Source organism: Oryctolagus cuniculus, chromosome 2, assembly GCF_964237555.1.
Source record: "Oryctolagus cuniculus chromosome 2, mOryCun1.1, whole genome shotgun sequence".
NCBI classification, from domain to species: domain Eukaryota; kingdom Metazoa; phylum Chordata; class Mammalia; order Lagomorpha; family Leporidae; genus Oryctolagus; species Oryctolagus cuniculus.
In genome coordinates this window covers 108957080-108983179 of record NC_091433.1, presented here as the reverse complement: position 1 = coordinate 108983179, position 26100 = coordinate 108957080, and the positions used below count along the sequence as shown (strand labels likewise).

Sequence of the window (26100 nt, the reverse complement as noted above, 5' to 3'; positions counted from 1 at the left end):
AACTCATGAAACAGAGGCATCAGGCAACTCCAAATGAATACAATATAGACAAGTCTTACAGTTTATGGTTGAAACTCTGTGTAAAAGGCAATTAGAATTTCCAAATTTCTTCCCCTATTCAGAAAGAAAAGACTACTCTACCTCTCCAGACACTGGACTCAGTAGTAACAGGTGTAGCAGGAAAAAAAGAACTGGGAGTTTCAGTGAAACTCTACTTCCTGCACTGTAAGCAACCTGGCCCTTTCCTTCCAAGCTGACATTCAAAAAGCAGGCAGTACGGTTTATACCTTTCTGCACACAAGAGAGCGAAAGATTCTTCTCTGCGATCTCTCTCTCACACACACAGGACCTACAGATAATTACAGCTGGAGATTTACTAATGAAATGCCCTTATCAGACACCATATAGTGAAGCTCATTTTATAAGCTCCACTCATATGCTATGAAGAAGTTTCCAATCAGCGATTTAAGAGGACTAGTGTTTTTCATTTTAAACTTCATTTTACATTTTTAAAATATTTATGTATTTCAGAGGCAGAAAAACAGACAAAGCAAGCTCCCATCTCTGCTGGTTCACTCTCCACGTGCCTGCAATGGCCAGAGCCAGGAACTAAATCCAGGTTTCCCACAGAGGTGTTAAAAAACCAACTACTTAAGCCATTATCATCATCATCTGTGTCTGCATTAGAAGGAAGATAGAAGCAGGAGCCAGAGCCAGAACTCAGGCACTCCAAGTGGGATGCTGATCTGAACTAACAGGCTAAACGCCCACTCCTCATTTGACTTTTTAATATGTTCTTTGATAAAAAGATAATAGGGAAAGGTAGACGGAAAGAAAAAGTGGAGGAGGAATTACCTAAGCAGACAGTATTATTTGCAACTTTAAAATTATTTTATACACATAATTAAAAACAAGCTTAAATAAATCACTCAACCTTAATAAAAATGCATGCCAAAGTAAGGTACCCAAAATAGAAAGTACTCAACCTGTAAATCCATTAACATAGATGGCAACTCCACTAAAAATCGAAGATGAAGTCCCATCCTTCTGCATAGCAGCATCTGATCGAAACTGTTCTTCCAACTTCTGGACCTTGGCAGCCATATAACCACCCTAGAATTAAAGAAAAGGTAAACCAATCACAAAAATTCCACCTACTTTCTTCCACCTAATTTTTAAAATTGAATATATTTAAAGTAATAACACATAAAAGCTCCTTATGCTGTGCTAGTACCCTAATGACCTCCTACACACAAACCACAAGGCATAGTAACAACACATACAGCAAAAAAAACTTTTCTGAACACAGTTTTTCACAATTTTACTACATTTTTAGAGTAAGTTAATGTTAAAGAGAGGAAAAATTTAATTCCACAAAACATTGTTCTTACATAAGTAATCTTTCATAAATAATTACATACCAATGTTTAAACAAATCAGATATTTGACAAGTGATCTAACAGCACATTCTAAACCGGATTCCACTATCTCTTATACATAGGGAGCTTAAGATGAATTACTTCAGGTAAAATAAAGCAATAAGGAAACAATGAATGACTCAGGATAAATTCTGGATTTCATCAACCTATCTATTATGATAGTATAAAAACTTTCATCAGATAATACCAACCTCAGAAGGAATATTTTAAAAATTATCATTTTTGCTAAACACCTTTAGGTAAGTGAATTCGACTATACCTTTTCTAATCTTGAAATAATTAAGCCTGATTGATCTGAATCATAAGGTCTTTAAATTAAAGCTGTAAGTGGCTACAAGTGACCCATACTTTTCCAAAATAGAAATTGTTTTTAGTCTTTATTAAAATATTACTTTTTCAGAATTTTCAGAAACTGTAGAAAGTATAAAGAAGTAAATTAAAACTGGAATGACTCCATTCATTAACATTTTGGGGTATTTTCAAACATTATTTTTGTGTCTCAGAGCATAGAGGTTTTACAAAAATAGGATCATACTTTTTTAACACACTGCTTTAATCAAGACTATCGTTCTACCTCAAGAACTACACAGCTGCAGATCAGCATTGTGGCACAGTAGGTTAAACTGCTGCTATGATGCTGGCATCCAGTATCACAGCGCTGTTTTGAGTCCCAGCTGCTATACTTCCAATTCAGCTCCCTGTTAATGTACCTAGGAAAGCAGCAGAGGCTGGCCCAAATATGTGAGCCCCTGCCACCCATGTGGGAGACCAAGATGGAGTGCTTGGCTCCTGGCATTAGCCTGGCCTAATCCCAGGCCACTGCAGCCATTTGGGGAGTCAACCAGCAGATGGAAGATCTCTTTCTCTCCCCATTTCTGTCATTTTGCCTTTCAAATAAATAAAACTTTAAATATACACACATATATGGCTAAATAACAACTGCACAGTGTGCCCCAATAAATAACTTATTTGACAGTCCTTTATTCGAATAGTTCCCTATTATTGGATATGTATGTGTTTTCCTGTTTCTTAGCTTTGTTAATAACATTGCAATAAAAACATTCTCACTAAAGTTTTGTATGCTAGCATAGTTATTTCCTTAGGATAAAAATCCCTGAGAGTAAGATTTAGGGGTTAAAGTTTATGAACACCATTAAGGTATATGAAACACTGTGAAATTGTGAGGTGGTATCTAAAGCGATTTACAATTTAGAAAATGCTTTAAACCATTATATAAACTAAAAAAAAAAAAAAAAAAAAAGAGAGCGAAATACCTAGACAGTTCAAAATAATTATTTTTATTCTTTTAAAACACACCCATTTTTCCCAGCCATCATTTTCAGCTCGTTTCCTCCATCCACCTCGCCTCATGGTGGAGCTTCTGCATTAGGGAAGAAAAAAATATGTCAATTTTATAACATGATGTATTCCTGACATATTTTAATATCAAGAAAGAGGAAGAAATTAAAATAAATCCAAATGTTCAATTAATGAAAGTCAAAAGTACAGTAAACTTTTTTCCAGAAAGTAACATTCCCATTCTTTACAAGTAAAATTTGTTCCTAAAACATTCTCCTATGTAAGCACAATGTTTAAATTATAAATTTCAAACAGGAAAAATTTTTATGTATTCTGAATACCAATCCTAACACCCATCTATATAAAACATAATCAAATTCAACTAACATGATCATGCCTACATAACTTGTTACTATTAATTCTGTTAATAATTAATCACTATTAATTCATTAACTGCCCCACATTATTGACCTTAAGGTCTGTCTTTCCCAGACACTTAAATAGTGTTACTCATAGCATAATTCAACTATTCGGGGGGGGGGGGGGGGGGGACCACCCTTTAAAATGTCAACCCAAACAATATACTGGTCCAAGTTTTTGGTATAATAGTTAAGTTACCACTTGGAAAACCTACATTTCATAGAGAAGTCCCTAGGTTCAAATCCTGGCTCCACTTCAAATCCAATTTCCTATTAATGTACATTCTGGGAGGAGGCAAGTGACAGCTCAAGTAACTACTTGGGTCCCTGCCACCCACAAGGGAGATCCAGACTGAGATCCCCAGTTGTTGTGAGCATTGGGAAGTGAACCATCAGATAAAAGATCTCTGTGTCTCTCTCTGCCCTTCAAATAAATAAAACAAATACAAAAATGTATTTGTCATAGACGACATGACGCAGAAAAAGGATCATTAACTATTAAAACAGTAAATCTGTCTTTCTCTACTATAAAACCTCCAAGATGACCCAACGATGGCTCATCTTAAGCAGCAGCTGACTCAGTGGCTATAGCAATATAAAAGGATTCCTAAGTCAAAGCAAGCACCTCATGGAACTCCCTGCAAAGTTAAATTCTTAACTGGTTACACCTTGGGACACAATTCCATTACCCTTCACAAAAGTACTGGAAGACTTCCACTCAGACATTTTTAATTCTGGTAACCATTTTAAAGCTTTGTCATATGAAGCCTTATATACTATTCAAAGTCAAAAAGTTTTAATACAATTTATAAGAATATTTTACTTAACACTGCCTTAAAACACAACCTTTGTCCATACATATTGATAGATACTTTCAATTATTTTTAGTATAGTACAGGATTTAGTTTTTTTTTAACTTAATTAGGAATTTTCACTATATTAATTTTAACATTTTCACTACATTTTTACTACATTAATTTAGTAATACATTTTTACTATATTAATAATTGTAAATTTTTCTATACCTAGAAGACGCCAGAAAGATTTGCGGAAATATTCTCAAAGACTTAAGTTCCATTAGAGAGACAAAATAATATTAATGTGTCAGGGGCATGTGGAAGTGCTCTGAGAACAGCAGGCAAACTGTTAACCCTGAGGAGAGAACTGCTGTGTTTTCTGTTAAATATTTCTTTTCTTTTCCAGAGGCTCATTTTGTCTAGTCTCTGAAGACTTCATCCCTTATCTAGTTTAAGAAATGTGTTAACATACAGCTCCTGCCTTCATATAAATTCTGAATCTATACACCTCTTACAATTAGAGTTTGGGAGTACCAGTCATTACACACTAAGGATACAGACTCAAAATAATTAGATACAACTATTAATCTGCTACAGGAAAGTAAAATAAATTTTAAAAGTTCACTTCATTTGCCCATTTACCTAAGAGCCCATTTATTTAAGATCCATGGGGTGTTTAACAGCAAAAGGCTAACATTAAAATTTTCTTGATGGTTACATTAGGATAGATATGAAAAGAAGTCATGATAAAAACCAAAGATACTAAAGGTTCTTTCCTCAAAACACAGTAATGAGAGTATCCCAGACAATGTTAGAAGCTTTGGAAGGTAAAAGGAAGAATGAACAAGGAAAGCTATAATTCAATCATTCCCATCTAATTTGACCCATGAACAGTAGAACTCTACTGACCCAAAGCTTAAGACAAAAGACTGCGAGAGGGGGTGAGGGTGACAAAACCCTATTTCATTTTATACATTCTAAACCTCTCAGTAGGACCGGCGCTGTGGTGTAGCAGGTAAAACCGCCACCTGCAGTGCCAGCACCCCATATGGGCGCCGGTTCAGGACCTGGCTGCTCCACTTCTGATCCAGCTCTCTGCTGTGGCCTGGGAGGGCAGTGGAGGATGGCCAGAGTCCTCGGGCCCCTGTACCTGCGTGGGAGACCCGGAGGAGGCTCCTTGCTCCTGGCTTAAGATCGGCGCAGCTCCAGCTATTGTGGCCAATTGGGGAGTGAACCAACGGGTGGAAGACCTCTCTCTCTCTGCCTCTCCTCTCTCTGTGTAACTCTGAATTTCAAATAAATAAATAAATCTTAAAAAAAAAAAAAAAGAAAGAAAGAAAGAAAATCCCTCAGGACCAGCACTGCGGCTTAGTGGGTAAAGCTGCTACCTGCAGTGCTAGCATCCCATATGGGGCTCTGGTTCGAGTCCCGGCTGCTCCATTTCCAATCCCACTCTCTGCTGTGGCCTGGGAAAGCAGTAGAGGATGCCCCATGTCCTTGGGACCCTGAGCTCGTGTGTGAGATCTGGAAGAAGCTCCTGGCTCACTCCTGACTTCCAATCGGCTCAGCTCCGGCCATGCGGCCATCTGGCGAGTGAACTGGCCCTGCCCTCTGCCTCACAAATAAAATAAATAAATCTTTAAAAAAAGAAGAAGAAAAGAAAACCCCACAACAAATAATGAAATAGACCAACCCTCCTGCTGACCAAGAGGAAAGATAGCCAAAAACATTGTTTTTGAAAAATGTCCAAGGTATGGAAGGGTTAGCAAATAATAAAAGACTGCTGGTCAAGAATCAAGAAGACAAAACTCTACAGAAGAGATCTGACACCTTCACTAACTGCTCTCCAAAATGAGACTGCTTTTCCTCCTGAGGCTATTTAGCAATTCTAGAAGAGTGGCTGAGAGCCTGGGCAATGTCATGGACAAACACTGTGCTTAAAAAAAAGGGGGGGGGACCCCAAAAGTCTTCCAAAGCTACAGATCTCCACTAGGATTAGAACCCTAGGAACAAAGGTAAACTGAAAACAGACCAAACTACAGAGAAACCAAATCCTGCATCGTCTCAATCTTTGAAAGCAGATTAAGGTGACCCTGAACTTCCAGTGCCCTAAGGCACATGGTGGCAGAAGCAAATGTGAATTCTATATGGAAGATGATGACAACATTCTAAACTTCACATATTCCTACAAATAATTTTTGCAAACATGAGTGAGTCTTCCAAAAGTTTATGGAAAACATGCACTATGAAAAAGATATGCATGGATTTCAAGATTTTCTTGCACCCAAAATAAATATATCTCTTAATTCAATTTTCCATTCACTTTTGAAGTCCCCTTGTATAATGTTGGCACTCAAATAAAAATAACCAGGCACACAGAAGTTAAGATTACATGAGTAAGAACCAATAAAACAAAATAAACAGGCATACAGAGACTGTAGGTGCCAAATTTAACAGATTTTAAAATAACTATGCTCACTATGTTCAAGAAGATAGAAGACAAGAGTCCTAGCGTTACAGCCTAAAAAGAACTGAGCACAAGGCAAGGCAACACCAGCCCTACGTACAAACTTAAGGGCAAGGATTTGGGGCAGGACAAGTGTGTGCATGACAGCAGGGAATCCTCGAGCACCCAAGGAACTCCATGCCACTCCCCTTTAATGCTGGGTAAAAGCCTGTATCTGGCATTCAGCAAGGCCTTCTAGCAAATAAAAGGGAGACTCTGACAGCATGGAAACAATACACAGGTTTGTCAACACTTTGGTTGATACCCATTGTTCACACTTCACTCAGACCCCCATGCATCTCCTTGTAATACTCAAAATATTATATAATGAAAATACGAAAAATACTGATACATATAAAACTGCCATTAATCTTATGTATCACAAGAAGTCAATAAATACTTGTGGAAGACAATCAACTAGTATGTAACCAACTTGTATGGCAGCAACACAGTATTATGTCCCAAGGAGAGTGTCCCAATGTATCAATAATTAAACAGTACCTTACATATTTAGTTTAATCCTATCAATCTTTTCTCTTCCTTAAAAGCTTCTTTCCAAAAAATTGCAATCAAATTATGTGCTAATTGTTTTAACAGACAGCACTGTGATAGAAATCCCCTCCCCAAAAAGTGGTACCTAGACAGGATTAGCAAATAACATACACTTCTGACCTAACAAGTACCCACAACAGATGGAAATAATTTTAAGTCATTTAGAGGAATCAGAAGAAGCTAACAGAAATATCCACACTTGCAAACTGTGATGCATTATGAAATGAAGGTTTATGTTTCTGCTAACTAGTAAGGGCCCCCCTCCACTCCAAAAAAGGCTCTCCTAATGCCTCTCTAGCCTCATCCAGGGGAATGTTGAAATGTTCCTACTCTACATACCTGCTTCTTCACACAGGACCTTCCTGATAATGAAGGAGGGCAATGAGTCAGGAAACTCTCTCAGAAACAACACACTCCTTATTTTCATCCTCTGTTCACAGCAGTCTCTGGGACTTCATGTCCTCTTGACTAAATCTACTAAGAGGTGGCTCTATATTGATAAGCCATTTAATCACCAAGCTAGACTTGTAAAAACCTACCTTCTTATTTTCAGAGAAAACTCTTGGAGTCTGGGATGCCAATCTAATTCCACGGTGCTTGATGACACTGAGGAAAGTTTTTTTATTTTTTTTTTACAGGCAGAGTGGACAATGAGAGATAGAGACAGAGAGAAAGGTCTTCCATTTCTGTTGGTTCACCCCCCAAATGGTTGCTACGGCCGGCTCGCTGCGCCGATCTGAAGCCAGGAGCCACATGCTTCCTCCTGGTCGCCCATGTGGGTTCAGGGCACAAGGACTTGGGCCATCCTCCACTGCCCTCCCGGGCCACAGCAGAGAGATGGACTGGAAGAGGAGCAACCAGGACAGAATCCGGCACCCTGACCGGGTCTAGAACCCGGGGTGCTGGTGCCACAGGCAGAGGATTAGCCCAATGAGCAGCAGCACCGGCTGGAAAGTTTTAAAAGTTTAAAAAACTACAATGTACAATTTAGGATAACCTGCCAACTTACAGAGGAGCCAATTATTGGCTTTCAAAAACTAATATAAAAAATGGGTGAGTCGGTGCTGTGGTACAGCAGGTAAAGACTCGTACTGGCAATGTTGGCACCCCATATATGGGTGCTGGTTCGTGTCCAGATTGCTCCACTTATTTATTTATTTTTTTTTCTGACAGGCAGAGTGGACAGTGAGAGAGAGAGACAGAGAGAAAGGTCTTCCTTTGCTGTTGGTTCACCCTCCAATGGCCGCCGGGGCCGGCGCACCGCGCTGATCCGAAGGCAGGAGCTAGGTGCTTCTCCTGGTCTCCCATGGGGTGCAGGACCCAAGCACTTGGGCCATCCTCCACTGCACTCCCTGGCCACAGCAGAGAGCTGGCCTGGAAGAGGGGCAACCGGGACAGAATCCGGCGCCCCGACCGGGACTAGAACCCAGTGTGCTGGCACCGCAAGGCGGAGGATTAGCCTAGTGAGCCGCAACACCAGCTCACTTATTTTTAATAAAAAGATTTTATTTATTCATTTGAGAGACAAAGTTAAAGACAGGGAGAGACAGAGAGAAAGGTCTTTCATCTATTTCACTCCGCAAACAGCCACAACAGCCGGAGCTGAGCAGATCTGAAGCCACGAGTTTCTTCAGGCCTCCCACATGGGTGCAGGGGCCCAAGCATTTGAGCCATGTTCCACTGCTTTCCCAGGCCAGAAGCAGAGCTGGACTGGAAGTGGAACAGCCAGGATATGAACCAGCACCCATATGGAATGCCAGCGCTGCAGGCAGAGGCTTAGCCTACACAGCGCCAGTCTCAGGCTGCTCAACTTTCAATCCAGCTTCCTGCCATGGGTCTGGGAAAAGCAGCAGCAGATGGCCCAATCACTTGGGCACTGCCACCCACAAGACGCAGATGAAGCTGGTGACTCTTGATCTCGGCCTAGCACAGACCCAGCCATTGCAGCCATCTGGGGAGTGAACCAGTGAGTGGAAGATTTTCTCCCCTACAGCCCCCATAACGCTTTCAAATAAAAAAAAAAATTTTTTTTTAAATGGATGATGTGAATTGTATATATAAAATGGTTAATAGTCAATGTTTATGTTATATGCATTTTTTCTGAAGATTTATTTATTTACTTGAGAGGCAGTTACAGAGAGTAGGAGAGAGATAGGTCTTCCATCCACAGGTTCATTCTCCTAATGGCCACAATGGCCGTAGCTGGGCCTACCCAAAGCCAAAAGCCAAGAGTTTCTTCAAGATCTCCCATGTGAGTGCAGGGGCCCAAGCACTTTGGCCATCTTCTACTGCTTTCCCAGGCCATTAGCAGAGAGCTGGATCAGAAGTGGAGCAGCCTAGACTCAAACCGGCACCCATATGGGATGCTGGTACCACACGCAGATGCTGATCCTACTACACCACAGTGCCGGCCCCTATATATATGTATTCTATTGAAATTTTTTAAAAAATTTTAGAAGAGACAAGTTTAAAAAAGAAAAGAAAAAAATGAACTCTGAAGCTGGAAACATTCCATAGGCAGCTAGGATCAGAGATTGGAAAACTATAGAGAAGAGTTAATGGGGATGTTCAGCTGGAATGCAAAGCTGGGAAGAGTCCACCTCTCCAAGAACTGTGTACAGTGGTACCTGAGATTTTTTTTCTCTTGGAAGTGGGGGCAATGGGAGGACACGTGCAAACGCACTTTCAGAACCATGCATTGCCCTTATGAGTGACTAAATAAAAGTACTGGCACACAGATGCGGAGTCTAACAACCTCTGCTCCAGTGTGCTCTTACTTTGTCTTTAAATAGTAAAATAAACAGCTTTTTATGTAACATTTAGATACAAAAAAATACAGCTATTTTTACATTTTTGACCCAAGGACATACAACATCTTTAACTAAGGCTAACGTTCTCAGATTGCTAAGGTTTTAAGGGCACAACATAATTCATAACTCAGGGGCAGGCACTGTGGCAACAGTGGGTAAAGCTGCCAACTGCCATGCCGGCATCCCATATGGGCACCAGTTAGAGTTTCAGCTGTTCCATTTCCAATCCAGCTCTCTGCTGGGGCCTGGGAAAGCAGTGGAAGATGGCCCAAGTTCTTGGGCCCTTGAACCCATGTGAGAGACCCAGAAGAAGCTCCTGGCTCTGGATCGGCACAGCTCTGGCCATTGCGGCCAATTGGGGTTTTTTGGTTTGTTTGTTTGTTTGTTTGTTTTTTGACAGGCAGAGTGGACAGAGAGAGAGAGAGAGAGAGCCAGAGAGAAAGGTCTTCCTTTGCCGTTGGTTCACCCTCCAATGGCCGCCGCAGCCGGCGCGCTGTGGCCGGCACACTGCGCTGATCCGATGGCAGGAGCCAGGTACTTATCCTGGTCTCCCGTGGGGTGCAGGGCCCAAGCACTTGGGCCATCCTCCACTGCACTCCCTGGCCACAGCAGAGAGCTGGCCTGGAAGAGGGGCAACTGGGACAGAATCCGGCGCCCCGACCGGGACTAGAACCCAGTGTGCTGGCACCACAAGGCGGAGGATTAGCCTAGTGAGCTGCGGCGCTGGCCCAATTGGGGACTGAACCAGTGCATGGAAGACCTCTCTCTCTCTCTGCCTCTCCTCCTCTCTGTGTAACTCTGACTTTCAAATAAATAAATCTATCTTAAAAGAAAATAATTCATAATCCAGTAAAATACAACTACTTTCTACATACTATAGTCAAGTTTTTACTTTAAAGAGACTCTGAACAAGCTACTTGAAACAAAACAAGGACAGCCATTGTGGAACAGCAGGTTAAGCTGCCACTTCAAGGTAGACAGCCTGTATTTCACCACTCTGAGTATGAGCTGCTCCAATTGCACTCCAGCTCTCCGCTAATTCACCTAGGAAAGTAGTCAAAGATGGCTCACGTGTTTGGGCCCCTGACACCCACATGAGTGACCCAGATGGGACTCACATGAGTGACCCAGATGGGACTCTAGGCTCCTGGCTTTGGCTTGGTCCAGCCCCAGGTCATTGCGGCCATTTGGGGGAATAAACCAGCAGATGGAAAGATCTGTCTCTCCCTGTCACTCAGCCCTTCACATACATAATCTTCTAAAAAAGTACAAAAAAAAAAAAAAATCAGACAACCAGGTAAAAGTGCCTTTACAACAACTTTCACAGAAGCACAGTCACTGGTTGTAGTCTTCAGCATACACTTGCTTACAGTTTACATTTTAACAAGTGATGGGTGTAAGCATTATATTTAATGTACTGAAGTTAGTTTTAAAAAACCATAAAAGTTCAAGAAATTTAGGTTACATTTTATTCCTACCTTAACTAAGCCCTTTTTACATGTTGTTTTCTCTCCTTCAGCACACTGAAACATTTTCCTGTTACAATGAAACAATTCCTGTACTAAATTAGATACCATCTTGATCAATACCAGAACTCAAAAGTATTTTAATCCATCAAACACAAGTAGTATACACCATTATCCAAAGGAAAAATTACAGGCTTTGGTATTTAAGACTTTTCTTGAACTTCTCCATCTTTTCTTGGGCCATTCTCAATTATGCCCCAATCCAATTTACATTTATAAACTGTTCTGTCACGCTAAGCATTAAGTCTTACTAGGTGCATGTCTTCTCAAAAATTTTTTCCTGCTCTATTTATAAAAGCAATAAATATTTACTGCAGAGTAGAATACAGAAAATAGAAAGGAGGGTGAAATTACCGTCTAAAAAATTCACCCCTTGCCTACAAGGTATACTGGGTTAAGCCACTGCCTGCATCCCATAAGGGCACTGGTTCAAGCCCTAGATGCTCCACTTCTGACCCAGTTCCCTGCTAATGCACCAAGGACAGCAGTGGAAGATGACCCAACCAATTGGGCCCCTGACCCACGTGGGAGACCCCTAAGAAGCTCTAGTTTACTGGCTTCGGCTTGATGCAGCTGTGACCTTTGCGGCCATTTAGTGAAAGAACCAGCAGATGAAGATCAATCTCTCTCTCTCTCTCTGACTCTCCTTCTCTGTGTAATTCTGTTTTTCAAATAATTTTTTTCAAAAAATTCACCTGCTGACTATTTTCTTTCATCGTTTTTAAATTTTTGACATTAACTTCCATTATTTAAAACACACCTCTGGGACAAGCATTTGGCATAGAGGTTAAATGCCAGCATCCTGTATCAGAGTACAAGGGTCTCAGTCTGAGCTCTGGCTTCTGATTCCAGCTTTCTGCTAAAGTAGACTCCAGGAGGCGGGGCCAATGGCTCAAGTGATCCCTGCCACCCATGTGGGAGACCCAGATTTCCCCAATCCTGGTTTCAGCCAGGCACAGTCCTGGCTGTTGCAAGTATTTGGGGAATGGAGCTCTCTGTGTCTTCCCTCCCTCTGTTTCTCAAATAATTAAGTAAACACACCACTAGTAATATCCTACAATTCCTTAGTTCTTTTAACAAAGAGCTTTTTTTAGAGTGAGGAGGCCAAGTCCTACTTATTTTGCATGCCATTGCCTTCTAGGGTAGAGAAGCCAACCAGCAGTGTAACTAGCAGTTACACTGCTAGTTTATTGGGTACAAAATCAGTTATCTTTTACAAAATTATGTTTCCAAATTTTCAATGGAGAAAACAACAAGGGTATCTATATAAATTGTTGAGGGGCCAGCACTATGGCACAGCAGGTAAAGCAGCGCCGGCATCCCATGAGGGCACCGGTTCACGTCCTGGCCACTCTGCTTCCAATCCAGCTCTCTGCTGTGGCCTGGGAAAGCAGAAGATGGCCCAAGTGCTTGGGTCCCTGCACCCACGTAGGAGACCTGGAGGAGGCTCCTTACTTTGGACTAGCATAGTGCGGGCCATTTCGGCCATCTGGGGAGAGCCTGCGGATGGAGGGGGTCTCTCTCTGTCAGCCTCTGCCTTTCAAATAAATAAATAAATCTTTAAAAATAAATAATTAAATTGTTGAAGACGCTAAGAACACACCAGGGCCAGCACTGTGGCACAGCAGGGTAAGGCCACCATCTGCAGTGCTGGCATCCCATAGGGGTACCAGTTGGAATTCCAGCTACTCCACTTCCAATCCAGCTCCCTGATAACGTTCCTGGGAAAGCAGCAAAAGATGGTACAAGTGCTTGGGCCTCTGCATGTGGGTGATCCAGATGAATCTCCTAGCTTCTGTCTGGCCCAGCCCTGGCCATTGTGGCCATTTGAGAAGTGAACCAGCAGATGGAAGATCTTTGTCTCTCCTTGTCTCTGTAATTCTGCCTTTCCAGTAAATAAAACAAATCCTTAATCAAAAAGAAAAAAAAAAAAAAAGAAAAAGAAAGAACACTCTTATTGAACTAGCTTAAAATAATTCAACAAAACATGCTTCTTCACTAGGTAATCTAGCACATACCTGGGTATGAGCAGCAACCATACATATAACACAAGGACTAAGGAAGACCCTACAAAGAGGCTTCATCAAGACAAACTCCAACTAGTCTGTAGTCACAAGAAGTAGAGATGTAAGAGTACCAAATCTGCTGCTGACTTTCTAAGCAAGTCATTATCAATCAGCTCTTAGTACTTGTATGTAGATAGAGCTGGACCCGACAATTTCTAATCTTGTACTTTTTTTTTGTTTTTTTTTTTTGACAGGAAGAGTTATAGACAGTGAGGGAGACAGAGAGAAAGGTCTTCCTTCCGTTGGCTCACCCCGCCAAATGGCCGCTACAGCCGGTGTTGCACCGATCCAAAGCCAGGAGCCAGGTGCTTCCTCCTGGTCTCCCACGCGGGTGCAGGGCCCAAGCACCTGGGCCATCCTCCACTGCCTTCCTGGGCCACAGCAGAGAGCTGGACTGGGAGAGGAGCAACCGGGACAGAACTGGCGCCCCAAATGGGACTAGAATCTGGAGTGCTGGCGCCACAAGCAGAGGATTAGTCTAGTGAGCCGCGGCGCTGGCCGCTTGATACTCATTTGAGTCATATTTTGTTGACATAAATTTGGTAGGTAGGGTTTAAGCTATATACCAAAAATGGTATTTTAAGAGTTCAGTAACTTGGCTGTGAAAAAATTTGATTTTGGGTCCATCTTTTTGACCTTGTGTTTTTAGACATAGATAGTTGTTTACTACTCTTAAGTGAAAGAAAACTAATATAGTAAGATTTTTATAGATGGGCTAGAAATTGGAGTGGAAGTATTAATAATCTGTCCTTAGAGTAGTGACTTTGTTTTAGAAACTTTGTATTACAGCACTTGAGTTTCTAATAGTGTTCAAGTTCATGATGTTGGAAGTTAGTATTCTTGCAAGTTTTTTATTCCCAACAGAAAAATCTTCTGATTGTCACTTGAAGACTACATTCTCTTGGGATTAACGGCATGATTCTCAGAGTCTATTAGTGAAAATATAATGTGCTAAATTATTACAGTGCATATTAATTAATATTGTCGCTCCCCCTCTTCATGGAGGAATGACACAGGACCCTGCGCTGTTCTTTCGTCTGCTCGGCCCTCCCCGGGTTTGCTGCTGGTTCTTCCCGGGTTGGCTACTATCCCTTCCACCTCCGTGGAAGGGCAGTTCCCCCTAGCCACATTCCCCACTTCCGCAGGGGAGCGGCACACCGCCGGCCGGCTCTTCTCGGGGGCTGCACAGGTGTTCCTTCAGCTAGATGTTCCCCTTAGATGTTCCTGGTGCATGCCGTCTCTCTCCTCCTTTATAGTCCTCCTCCACCAATCCCAACTCGGCTGCCCACACGCCGAGTACGCTGCTCTCCTCCAATCAGGAGCGAGTCCTACAGTTTATTGGTTGAACTGGAGGCACCTGTGTAGAAGCTGTTTTCTTCTCTCCCAGCGCCATATTGTGGGAGAGCAGATGCATAGAATAAGTCTTAATTCCAGTAACTCAGTCTAGTCCGGATTGTTCCCCACAGATCCCCCTTTCTTTTTATTTTTTGGCGTTGATACGCGCCTGTCTTCGGTGTCCTGCAGCACACACTCTGCTCTACTTGCTAGAGTTGCCACAGGTTCTTACACGTCCTATCAGGCAAACCGAATCCGGGTCCTCTCTTCGCCATGTTGTAAGGAGGTTTTTAGGCGCTGATGCGTGCCTGTGTTCGGTGCCCTGCAGCGCATGCTCTGCTCTGCCTGCAGGGGCTTACAAGCCCTAACAATCAGGCAAACCGAATCCAAGCCTTCTCATTGCCGAATTGTGGGGGAGACTTATTAGTGTTGGTTCGTGCCTATCTTCGGTGACCTGCAGCTCATACTCTGGTCGAGCTGCTTGCTGGTGCTTATCGCCTTAATCAGGCAGACCGAATCCAAGCTTTCTCATTGCCATGTTGAGGGGAGGCCTTTCTATTTCTCTATTTCTCTATCTCCGGGCATTCCTATTTCTCCCATTTTACTTCTATCTTCCAGCATTCCTATTTCTCTCATTTTACTTCTAAACTTCCCGCGGCTTCTCTTATCCCCGCGGTTTCCCGGCGGCGCTCGCCCCGAGGCTGCTTCTCGGCACCTCGCCCCGCGGCAGCTTCCCGGCTCTGCGCGGCTTCCCGGCGCCTCGCCCCGCCGGCGGGTTCCCGGCTCTGCGCGCACGCTCCGCGGTCTCCACGCACTTCGCGCCCGCACCACGGCCTTGCGCCAGCCCCGCGTTCCCTATCTATTCACGCCCCGTGCTCTCTCTGCATGCGGCGGCTTCCGCGAATGTTTCCGCCACCACCGGCATTCAGTCCAAGTTCCCCGGACTAACCTGGCGAATTCCAACCTGGCGGCCCACGTCTCTGCCTCTGGTTCCAGATCTTCGCCTCTTGCTCCCCGGGGTGACTTGAAGAATTCCAAGGTGGCTTATATCTCCGCCTCGGCCTGCACTCGCGGCTTCATCCTCCCTAACATTTTTCTCTACCCGGTATGTTTCCTTAAGTTTTCTTCCAACAATATTCCTCTCATTTCTCCTGGCTACTCCCCACATTCCGTATCCGAGTCCAAGCCTCCTCCAGGTTTCACTTTTGCTTTCAATCTCCTAGCTTCCCCGCCATAGTCCGCATCCGAGTCTATGAAAGCTTTCACTTTCGCTTTCAATCCTAACTTCTTTCCCACAGTCCATATCCGAGTCTATGCCTAGGCTTTCAATAGCTTCTTCCGGCACCTTTCTCGTCCGGCTTTCCCCTAGGCTCTTCGCTAGTCTCTCTCTCCGGTATTTTCCTGCTTCTTCCCGTTTCTTCCCTCCTAGGTTTCCTATCTGTCCTAGGTTTCCTAATCCGAGTCACGGCACCATTATGTCGCTCCCCCTCTTCATGGAGGAACGACACAAGACCCTGCACTGTTCTTTCGTCTGCTCGGCCCTCCCCGGGTTTGCTGCTGGTTCTTCCCGGGTTGGCTACTATCCCTTCCACCTCCGTGGAAGGGCAGTTCCCCCTAGCCACATTCCCCACTTCCGCAGGGGAGCGGCACACCGCCGGCCGGCTCTTCTCGGGGGCTGCACAGGTGTTCCTTCAGCTAGATGTTCCCCTTAGATGTTCCTGGTGCATGCCGTCTCTCTCCTCCTTTATAGTCCTCCTCCACCAATCCCAACTCGGCTGCCCACACGCCGAGTACGCTGCTCTCCTCCAATCAGGAGCGAGTCCTACAGTTTATTGGTTGAACTGGAGGCACCTGTGTAGAAGCTGTTTTCTTCTCTCCCAGCGCCATATTGTGGGAGAGCAGATGCATAGAATAAGTCTTAATTCCAGTAACTCAGTCTAGTCCGGATTGTTCCCCACAAATATGGCTATCTTAAAGAATACAGCATCTCTTTAGAGTATCATGTTTTAAATGGCATTTGTTTTAAAAATATAGAGAATTCTTTTTTTTTTTTTTTTTTTTGACAGGCAGAGTGGACAATGAGAGAGAGAGACAGAGAGAAAGGTCTTCCTTTGCTGTTGGTTCACCCTCCAATGGCTGCTGCGGCCAGCGCGATGTGGCCGGCGCACCGCGCTGATCCGATGCAGGAGCCAGGAGCCAGGTGCTTTTCCTGGTCTCCCATGGGGTGCAGGGCCCAAGCACCTGGGCCATCCTCCACTGCACTCCAGGGCCACAGCAGAGGGCTGGCCTGGAAGAGGGGCAACCGGGACAGAATCCGGCGCCCCGACCGGGACTAGAACCCGGTGTGCCGGCGCCGCTAGGCGGAGGATTAGCCTAGTGAGGCGCGGCACCGGCCAAAATATAGAGAATTCTTGTTAGGAAGCAAGAGAAGAGTGCAGAAGCAATGGCAGCTTCTGAAACATTTTCCCTTCGTGTTTACTTGCAGTTACATTTAATGTATGGACTTGTGAAAGACAGACCTAATTGCAGGTCCAGAAAAGAGTGTGTTTGCATTTGTTGTTGTTGTTGTTCTTAATTTATTTATTTGAGAGACAACTAACCACAGCTCCCATCTGCTAGTCCACTCCAGAAAAGGCCTAAAAGGCTAGGGCTGAGCTTCAGCCGAACTCATTCTAGGTTTCCTATGTGGGTAGCAGGAATCCAGTTACTTGAGCTGTCACTGTTGCCTGCAAGGGTCTGCAACAGTGGGAAGCTGGGATCTGGAACCAGAGGTGGAAACCAAACCCAGGCATTCCAGTATGGGATGCAGGCATCTTAACTGCTAGGCCAAAAGTCATCCCCAACCATATTTTTAATTGCAGTTACTCAAAGGGATTTGTTTTTAGTAGCAGCCATTTGGGGGGTGAACCAATGGAAGGAAGACCTTTCTGTCTCTCTAACTCTGCCTGTCAAAAAAAAAAAAAAAAAAAAGAGTATCAACCTAATTTTGAAATATATTAGTAAAGGAAAATATTTTCTCAAAAAAGGGCAATCCCGTGATCTAAATTCAAATGCAACCTGTTCCACTGATCACCCAGCTACTACCCCTACTACTGGTTTCAGCAGACACAAGTTGGCTAAGTGTCTGTGCTAATGGTGGGAATCTGGCTTTTGTCCCTGGTTCATGGAAGACTCAACACTTGCAATTTCCCAAACGGTAGGAGTGTCCTTGTTACCCACACTAGGCCCCTTGACTAAACACCTGAGTTTATGTTAATAGGGTTACTCCCAGTGAGGCTCCCAGTTTCAGGATGATGGCTGGCCATGCTGGAAAGGCAAACTATGTGATCAGAAGGGTGACTGTCAGTTCAGCCACACTTCACAATCACAAAGGAGGATACACTGCCCTATTTCTCTTCCTAGGATTCCAATGAGAATTAAACAACAACAACAAAAAACTGAATGAAAGCACTCTTTAGGGTACAAAGGATTACAAAAGGTAAAAACAAATCTTTCTGGGGTGGAAGTGTTATTCTAAAATACTAAATAATTATCATGTAAGTATTTTTAAAATTCAGTATTGTTTCAGCTTAAATAACTGAACAAAAATGCTTGAAATGAAGAGTTAACAAGTCCTCAAGAAGTACAGCTGCTTATTATAAGCATAAAATTTTGCATTTTATGAAAAGCATTTAAAATAGCAAGGAATCTAAGAGTTGATGTTGTAGCGTAGAGGGCTAAGTGGCCACCTGCAATGCAGGTATGCCATCTGAGTCCTAGATGCTCCACTTCCAACCCAGCTCTCTGCTAATAAGCCTGAAAAAGCACAGAAGATGTCCCAAGTGCTTAGGCCCCTGCACCCATGCAGGAGACCTGGAAGAAGCTCTTGGATTCGGCCTGTCCCATCCCTGGTCATTGCAGCCATTTGGGGAGCGAACAGCAGATGGACAGTCTCTCTCCACTTCTCCCTTTGTAACTCGGTTTTTCAAATAAGTAAGTAAATCTTTAAAATTAAAGAGCAAGGAATCTAAGTCAAAATTTCAACTACATAATTCAGACTAGTGTATAGAAGAAAAATTAGGTCTACTGTTAGTAATCACAAATGTAAGAACAATGGGGTTTAGAGAATACAAAAATGCAGCCACTGCTTTCTGACTAATCTCCATAAGGGTTATTTTAGACTTGTGTGTGAGATTAGGAATACCGAAGCCCGTAAGCTTTTAACTAACATTCTGGTTACTCATATACTGGGTTGACCACAAACTATTCATACAACAATCAAATTTTCTGCCCATCCATACCTAATCTTTTTAATTCAAACATAAAGCCATGGAAACTCCACTGGCCTTTAAAATATTTCTCAAGCTATCCTATGTGGCTAAGACAGCTACTTGCCTACATGAGAAAAAGCCCAATTTCTAACTGCATTATATTATAAACAGAGAACAAGAATTTTTTCTATTAAAGCCTAAATCACAATTTTACAAGAATGTATCGTCCCATTATTCAATTTTCTGAGTTACTAGGTGTTGGTCTTTCCCTGGGTGATGTATGGGACAGCTTAGTGAAGCAGGAAAAAAAAAAATGATCTTAGCAGGTAAAGCCGCCGCCTGCACTGCTGGCATCCCACATGGGCGCCGGGTCAAATTCCAGCAGCTCCACTTATGATCCAGCTCTCTGCTATGGCCTGGGAAAGCAGACAAGACAGCCCAAGTTCTTAGGCTCCTGCACCCATGTGGGAGACCTGGATGAAGCTCCTGTCTCCAGACTGGCGCAGCTCCAGCCATTGGGGTCAACTGGGGAGTGAACTAGCGGATGGAAGACCTTTTTCTCTGTCTCTGTCTCTCTTTGCCTCTCCTTCTATGTAACTCTGACTTTCAAATAAATAAATTAAAAAAAAAAAAGGAGTAAAGATAATATTTGCCCAAAAATCAGCAGAAATGCATCATTAACAATTTTGACTATTTGCTATCTTAGACATTTGTTTTCTTAAATCTGATATCACATATTTTACAGAAAACCTTTTCAAACTACAAGGCTGATATACCATTACAGATAATGCTTTGAGTTATTTCAATGACTTGTTAATAAAAATGAAAAACCATAAATGATTTTACGTATCAGCCTATTAAAATGTTTCACACTTAAAAAATACACAGCCATTTAAGTACAGTAATGGTAGTTAAATCTGTTAAAAATCTTAGCCATAAATAATGATGAAATTGCCAGCAGTTAAGAGGAACACATGCTCTTTATGGTAAAATGAAACCTTGTTTTTACTGTGTTCCATAGCACATTGGTCATGACCTTGAGTTACAGAATCAACTAGAACTAGGTTGAAATCCTGGGACCTTTTTTACCCATATGACCAGCCAAGTAACATCATGTCTCTAAATCTATTTCTTTATAACTCTGCCTATTTTACATGGTGGTTGTGAATACTAAATAAGACAATGCACTTAGCAAAGACCATGGCATACAGTACATTTTAATAATTTAGCAATTTTATTAAGTTTTGGAACCAATGTTAGAAGCAGTATTTTGAAATTTCTTAAGTTTAATGCAAAGATTTTAGGATCTTACTACTTGTTAAAGTTCAGACTGAAAAATAAAAAAAGCATAATGTTCCTAGGACCAAGTAAAAATAACTGGTTTTATGCAAGTGTAATTGTCACGGGCATAATCTTAATTTATAAGAATACAAAGCTGCAATAGCACAAAATATCTATCATTTCAAAGTCATTATTCGTCTCCATCAATTCTTTCCTCTCCTATTTCTGTAACTGCTAAAAAAAAAAATCACACTAAGAAACAAAAGGAAAAGGAAGATATAACCAGGCTACTTTAAACTCCAATTAAGAATTAAATACAATTTTTGGGGGGTGGGGAGAGATACCCATAATGAAAGGTGGCAGAAACATACTAAACATAATAAAATATTTCTTCCTTCCAAAATACCACAAGATTCATACTTTAACTAGATCTTCAAGGATTTTTCTGTCTAAAGACAGGAAGCCTCCAGCAAGTCTTTTCATCACCACAATCGTATCTGCAGTCGAACTTCAAAGGGAACTATATGAAAGACACTCTGGCGGGTGCCTATTGAGATAATCACTCTTAGCATCTTCCACAGATCGAAGAATAAAAAACCTGACTTACACATTAAGACCAAATACAGGTCACTATTCTCAGCAGTTTATTTTTTAATTTGTTCTAGACACCTATAAATCTATTTATTTTATAAATGACTTCCATAAATATAATTCTGGTAGCCAACAAAAATTCAGCAAAAAAGGTAATGCAAAGCTCAATTAGGGCCAGCGCTGTGCCGTAGTAGGTTAAGCCTCTGCAAATGCTGGCATCCTATATGAGCGCCGGGTTCCTGTGCCTGATGTTCCTCTTCAGATCCAGCTCTCTGCTATGGCCTGAGAAAGCAGTGGAAGACCTTTCTGCCTGTCTCCTCTTCTCCCTGTCTGTAACGCTCTCAAACAAATAAATTATTTTCAAAAACTCAATTAGTCATGTTTATCTTACATCAAAACAAATTATTTTTATTATTACTATCTAAAAAGTAGAGAATTAAAGAGACAATCAACCTTCCATTTACTAGTTCACTTCCTAAATCCCCAAAGTCAAGGAGCCAGAAACTCAATGCAGGCATTCCATGTGGATGACAGGGACCAGCGACCATCTCTGCTGCCTCCCAGAGTCTGCATCAGTAGGACACTAGAATTAAAAGACATGAGACATGGCTGTCCCAAGTGGTATCTCAACCGCTGTGCCAAACACACCAAAACAAGAGTCCTGGGACCAGCGCTGTGGCACAGCGGGTTACTGCCCTGGCCTGAAGCACCGGCATCCCATACGGGCACCAGTTCAAACCCGGCTACTCCCCTTCCGATCCAGCTCTCTGCTATGGCCTGGGAAAGCAGAGAAGATGACCAAGTCCTTGGGGCCCTGCACCCACGTGGGAGACCCAGAAGAAGCTCCTGGCTTCGGATTGGCGCAGCTCCGGCCATCAGGGGAGTGAACCATCGAATGGAAGACCTCTCTCTCTCTGCCTCTACTCTCTGTTTTGATTTTTATTTATTTGAAAGTCCTAATACTCCAATTTCAAATCATCTTTTAAAAGTATAAAAAACAGGGCCAGCACTGTGGCATAGCAGATATGGGCGCCGGTTTGAGTTCCGGATGCTCCACTTCTCATCCAGCTCTCTGCTAAGGCCTGGGAAAGCAGTAGAAGATGGCCAAGTCCTTGGGCCCCTGCACCAGTGTGGGAGACCCGGAAAAAACTCCTAGCTTCGGATCAGCTCAGCTCTTGCCGTTGCAGCCATTTGGGGAGTGAACCAGCCGATGGAAGACCTCTCTCTCTCTGCATCTCCCTCTCTGTAACTCTGCCTCGCAAATAAATATTATAAAAAACTGCATCGTAAGCACTTTACGATTAACCCAATGACTCACTGTAAGCCTACAAGATAGGTATTACAGTCACCTTACAGACAAGAAAAGCACCAAATTACTAACATGCCCAGGGACACACAAACAGTAAATGTTAGGAGCCAGGATATGACTGATTGCAGAGCCAACGTTCAAATCCACTACACCACTTATTCACTTAACAAGTTCTACTGAGAGCCTGTTACCTATCAGGCACAGCTCTAAGAACTGAAGACAGAGCTGGGAACAAATCAGGCCACCGTCCTCTAATTGGGAAGAGGCCTGGGATCAGAGTAGTATGGGGATGAGAGGAAATCAATAAATAATAAAATACTGTATCTTCACCTACTTATAAACAAAGAATCAAAAGTGATAGAGGGGGGCTGGCTTCTTCTCCTTTAGGGACCAGGGAGGGCCTCTCTCAGGTGACATTTGGGCAGCAAACTGAAGCTGCACTGGCAAGAGCCAAGACCACCTTGAGGCAGGAGTGGTCCAGCTAAGGGAACAGCAAGTCTAATATCCAAGGAAAGACCAGAGTAGAGATGAGTCATGTGGGAGGAGATGAGGGATGGAAGTCAGCAGGTGCCCAATCACCTCACGTCCAGATGGGTTGGGGTAAGGGACTGGATGCAATGTTAACAGGAAGCTTTCAGGAGACTCCGAGCTAGAAACAATCTGAGTTAGCTTTCAAAAGATCACACTGATTCTCATGTGGGGTAGTCAGCCATAAGGAATACCACCTCCAGCAAAGCCACTGTTTCACCAGGTCCAGCAAGAAATACTGGGGAAGTAGACTAGGATTCACGTGCAGCTGACAAGTAGATTAGATACTCAAAGGGCCTGCAAATTCATTGCCTCTGAAAAAGACTTTTTAACATCCTTCATTCCCCTCCCACCTCCTTCTGAGTTGCATTGGGAAAAAAATTATTCTTTAGTAGCAATTAATATCCATGTTAACTAAAGATTTATTTATGAATCTCAAAGTCAGAGTTACAGAGAGAGGGGGAGACCAAGTTCCTTCATCTGCTGGTTCACTCCCCAGATGGACGCCATCAACCAGGGCTGGGCCAGGCTGAAGCCAGGAGCCAGGAGCTAAATCCAGGTCTCCTATGCTGGTGGCAGGGGCCCAAATACCTGAGCCATCTGCTGCTGCTTTTCCTAAGTCATTAGCAGGGAGCTAGAGTGGAACTGGAGCAGCTGGGACAAGAACCAGCACCCGTAAGGGGATACCAGCTTTACCCGCTACAAAGGCCCCTCTTCATTCTTAAACGTTTTGTTTAATCTACCCTGTGATTTACAATATGCCACACATACACATTCTTGAAAGGCAGAATGAACCAGGGATATCCCAGTCTAGGACTTGTTCGGGTATTCATGCGGATGCAAACAAGAGTGCGGCTTTTCTCTTCCGGTTAGCTTTCCTCTCACACTTCCCCTCTAGAACACCTTGGTTCCTTCTAACTGTGGATTTCAGTAAGGAAGTATGACGATGGGAATATGGATTTATTGCACACCCACTATATACCACGGTCTCACTAGATGCCTTACATTGAAGAATTCACTTAATCCTCAGCTACCCAAAGTGGGAACTTAAGTTCTCATTTTATAAATGAGAAAAAAAAAAATCAAAGATACCAGTAACCTGGTCCAAGGTCACATGGCTAATAAGTGGCAAAACCAGAATTCAAACCCACATCTAATTCTGAAGTTCTCGTCTTTCTATTACAGCAGCTGTCAAAAGAAAGCGGGGCTATCAAAACACACCTCCCACGCGACCCCTGTAACTTTAGCGACTAGGCTGCACCTGGGAGCGCAGGTCTCTTTCTTTCTCTCTTATGAAGTTAGGGGCGGGGGGCATGGAGAGACCCTACACAAGCACTTTATCTCGAAACATTATTTTCTACTTGAGCCTTCACAGACATGAATCCTAAAAAGTGACTCCCATGCCTTTAAAAAAAAAAACCTCTTAACAGAAATGTATTGTTTACCATAAAACAGGGCTAAACAGATGAAAGACAGAATCCGCGCCCTGAGAGCTGTTAGCAAGGAGACCCGTTCACAAACTGGGCACACGCAGAGCGCGCAGTGCACACGCACCGGCTGCACCGCGGCGGCGGCTGCGGGGGCCGCGGCAAAGGCGCCCAGCACGTGAGGGGACGGACAAGCCAGGAGTGCCCAAAAACTGTCCGGGGGTATTTCCCCGACGGGGTCCGGGACCCCGCGCGGGGGCCTGCGGGCCAGCGCCGGTCCCCGACAGCGCTCTGCGGACGCCCGCAAACGCGCACGAATGAATGGCGCGGGACGGAAGGGCCGGCCGGGCGCCGGCGCGACAGCAGGGGCAGCAGCGACGAGTTTGCGGCGCGGGGAGGTGTCCGCCGGCGGGACGCGCGGGGAGGGCCGCGGGCGCGCGGGGCCGACGGAGCGGTCGTGTGCGGGCGCCGGGGCCGGCCGCGCCATGGCGGCGGGGAAGCGGAGGTCACGCGTTACATAACCCGGCAGCTCCGGCGCGGGAGCGGGAGCCGCGGGGCAGCCGCAGGCCGCGCGAGGGACGCACGGGGCTGCGGGCCCCGCGGCCGGCGCGCCCCTCCCCCGCCCCGCCGGGCTCGAGGAGGCCCGCAGCCGCCAGGCGCGTCTCTGCGGCCGGCTCGGGCGACTCGTGTCCGGCCCTGCCCCTCCCCCACCCCGCCGCCGGCCGGGGGTCGCTCACCTTCCGCGTTGCCCCACACCACCATGCCCGGACGCGGCTGCCTGCTCCGGCTTCGCGGGCCCCGGGGCTGCGCCGCCGCACAGTGTCCTCGCCGCGGGAAAGCAGTCACGCCGCCGCGCCGCGGTCCACGCTCCCCCCACACTCGCGGCGGTCGGCCCGCGCGCGCTGACGCGCGCCGGCGCCACCTGCCCCTCCCCCCCGGCGGGCGCGCGCGCTGCAGTTCCGCCCCGCCCCGCCCCAGCTGCGGCGGCCGGCCCAGTGCGCGCACGCGCGCGCAGCCTACCAGCCGCGTCCCCCACCCCCACCAACGCGCACTCACCCCGCGCGGCGCACGCGCTCGGCTCGCGCACACACGCGCACGCGCGCGCGCGCGGCGGGGGCAACCCGGGCGCCTGGCGCGGCGCGGCAGCCCGCCCCTCCCGGCCCCGCCCTCCTCTCGCGCCGCCGCCCGCAGGGGGCAGCGCCTGGGCGACACGTGACCGTCTCGCTGGCGGGGGCAGCGTGGGTCCGCCTCCGCATCGCGCCTTCCGCCCTGCGCGCTGTCACCGCCGCGCGTCCAGTTGTGGTCGCGGGCCCTCGGGGGTGGGGGCGGCCTCTGTCGACTCGGGGCTCCCCAGGACGGGAGGACACAAGTCCGGGGACTTGAAACCCTGGTGCTGTCTCAAGCCGGGCCCCCGGCACGAGCCATTGATTCACAGCGACATCTAGCGGCGGGAGAGAGGCACGCGCTCTGACGCGCGCCTGGTCGGGGCGCCATGGAGACTCGGCCCACACGGCTCGGCCGCGGGCTCTGGGGGACTCGCGCGGTCTCCCGCAGGGCGCGGACGCCATGCTCCGTCCTGCGTCCCGCGTGGGGCCTGGATTTTGTCACACGAGGGCAGGGGTTCCGTCCCACACGCGGTCTTGGGGTTACACGGGAGAGCGGTCTTCTGATAAAAAAAGGAAAACTCGCGTGCGTGGCTCGTCACGGCTGCGTGAACAGTTCTGATCTGGGGCTTTCTACAAACAGCGCGCCGTCAGGACTGCGTCCCCGCGTCGGCCGTGCGGGTTTGTCGTTGCTCGCCGTGCGCGAGGGGAAGCCGGTGTCCGTGCCGCACTTTCCTTCGCCTCAGATACTCCGGAGGAGTTTGCCAGGGACGCGCGCCCTGGGGAGGCGCAAATATTCAGACTGCTTGTGTCTCCCCTCCCCCGCCCCATTGCTTCCGTTTTATTTTGCCATTTTACAGCC

At 45.3% G+C, this 26100-nt stretch overlaps 1 protein-coding gene across 14 annotated transcripts in view; it reads right to left on the bottom strand.

The window, feature by feature from the left end:
* REV1 (REV1 DNA directed polymerase) overlaps positions 1-25012 on the bottom strand; it is a 94267-nt gene extending 69255 nt beyond the window's left edge. For 4 of the 14 annotated variants that reach the window (XM_008253431.4, XM_070068726.1, XM_070068727.1 and 1 more), the window contains exons 1-3: positions 24873-25012; positions 2714-2820; positions 987-1113 (exon numbers count right to left, since the gene is read on the bottom strand). In XM_008253431.4, the coding sequence (XP_008251653.2) occupies positions 987-1104 (118 nt within the window). In that variant the 5' untranslated portion in view covers positions 1105-1113; positions 2714-2820; positions 24873-25012. Of the gene's footprint in view, positions 1-986; positions 1119-2713; positions 2821-24872 lie in introns of those variants that run through there. The other 10 variants (XM_070068729.1, XM_070068731.1, XM_070068735.1 and 7 more) reach the window with 4 other exon arrangements.
* Between the last annotated feature and the right edge of the window lie 1088 nt (positions 25013-26100).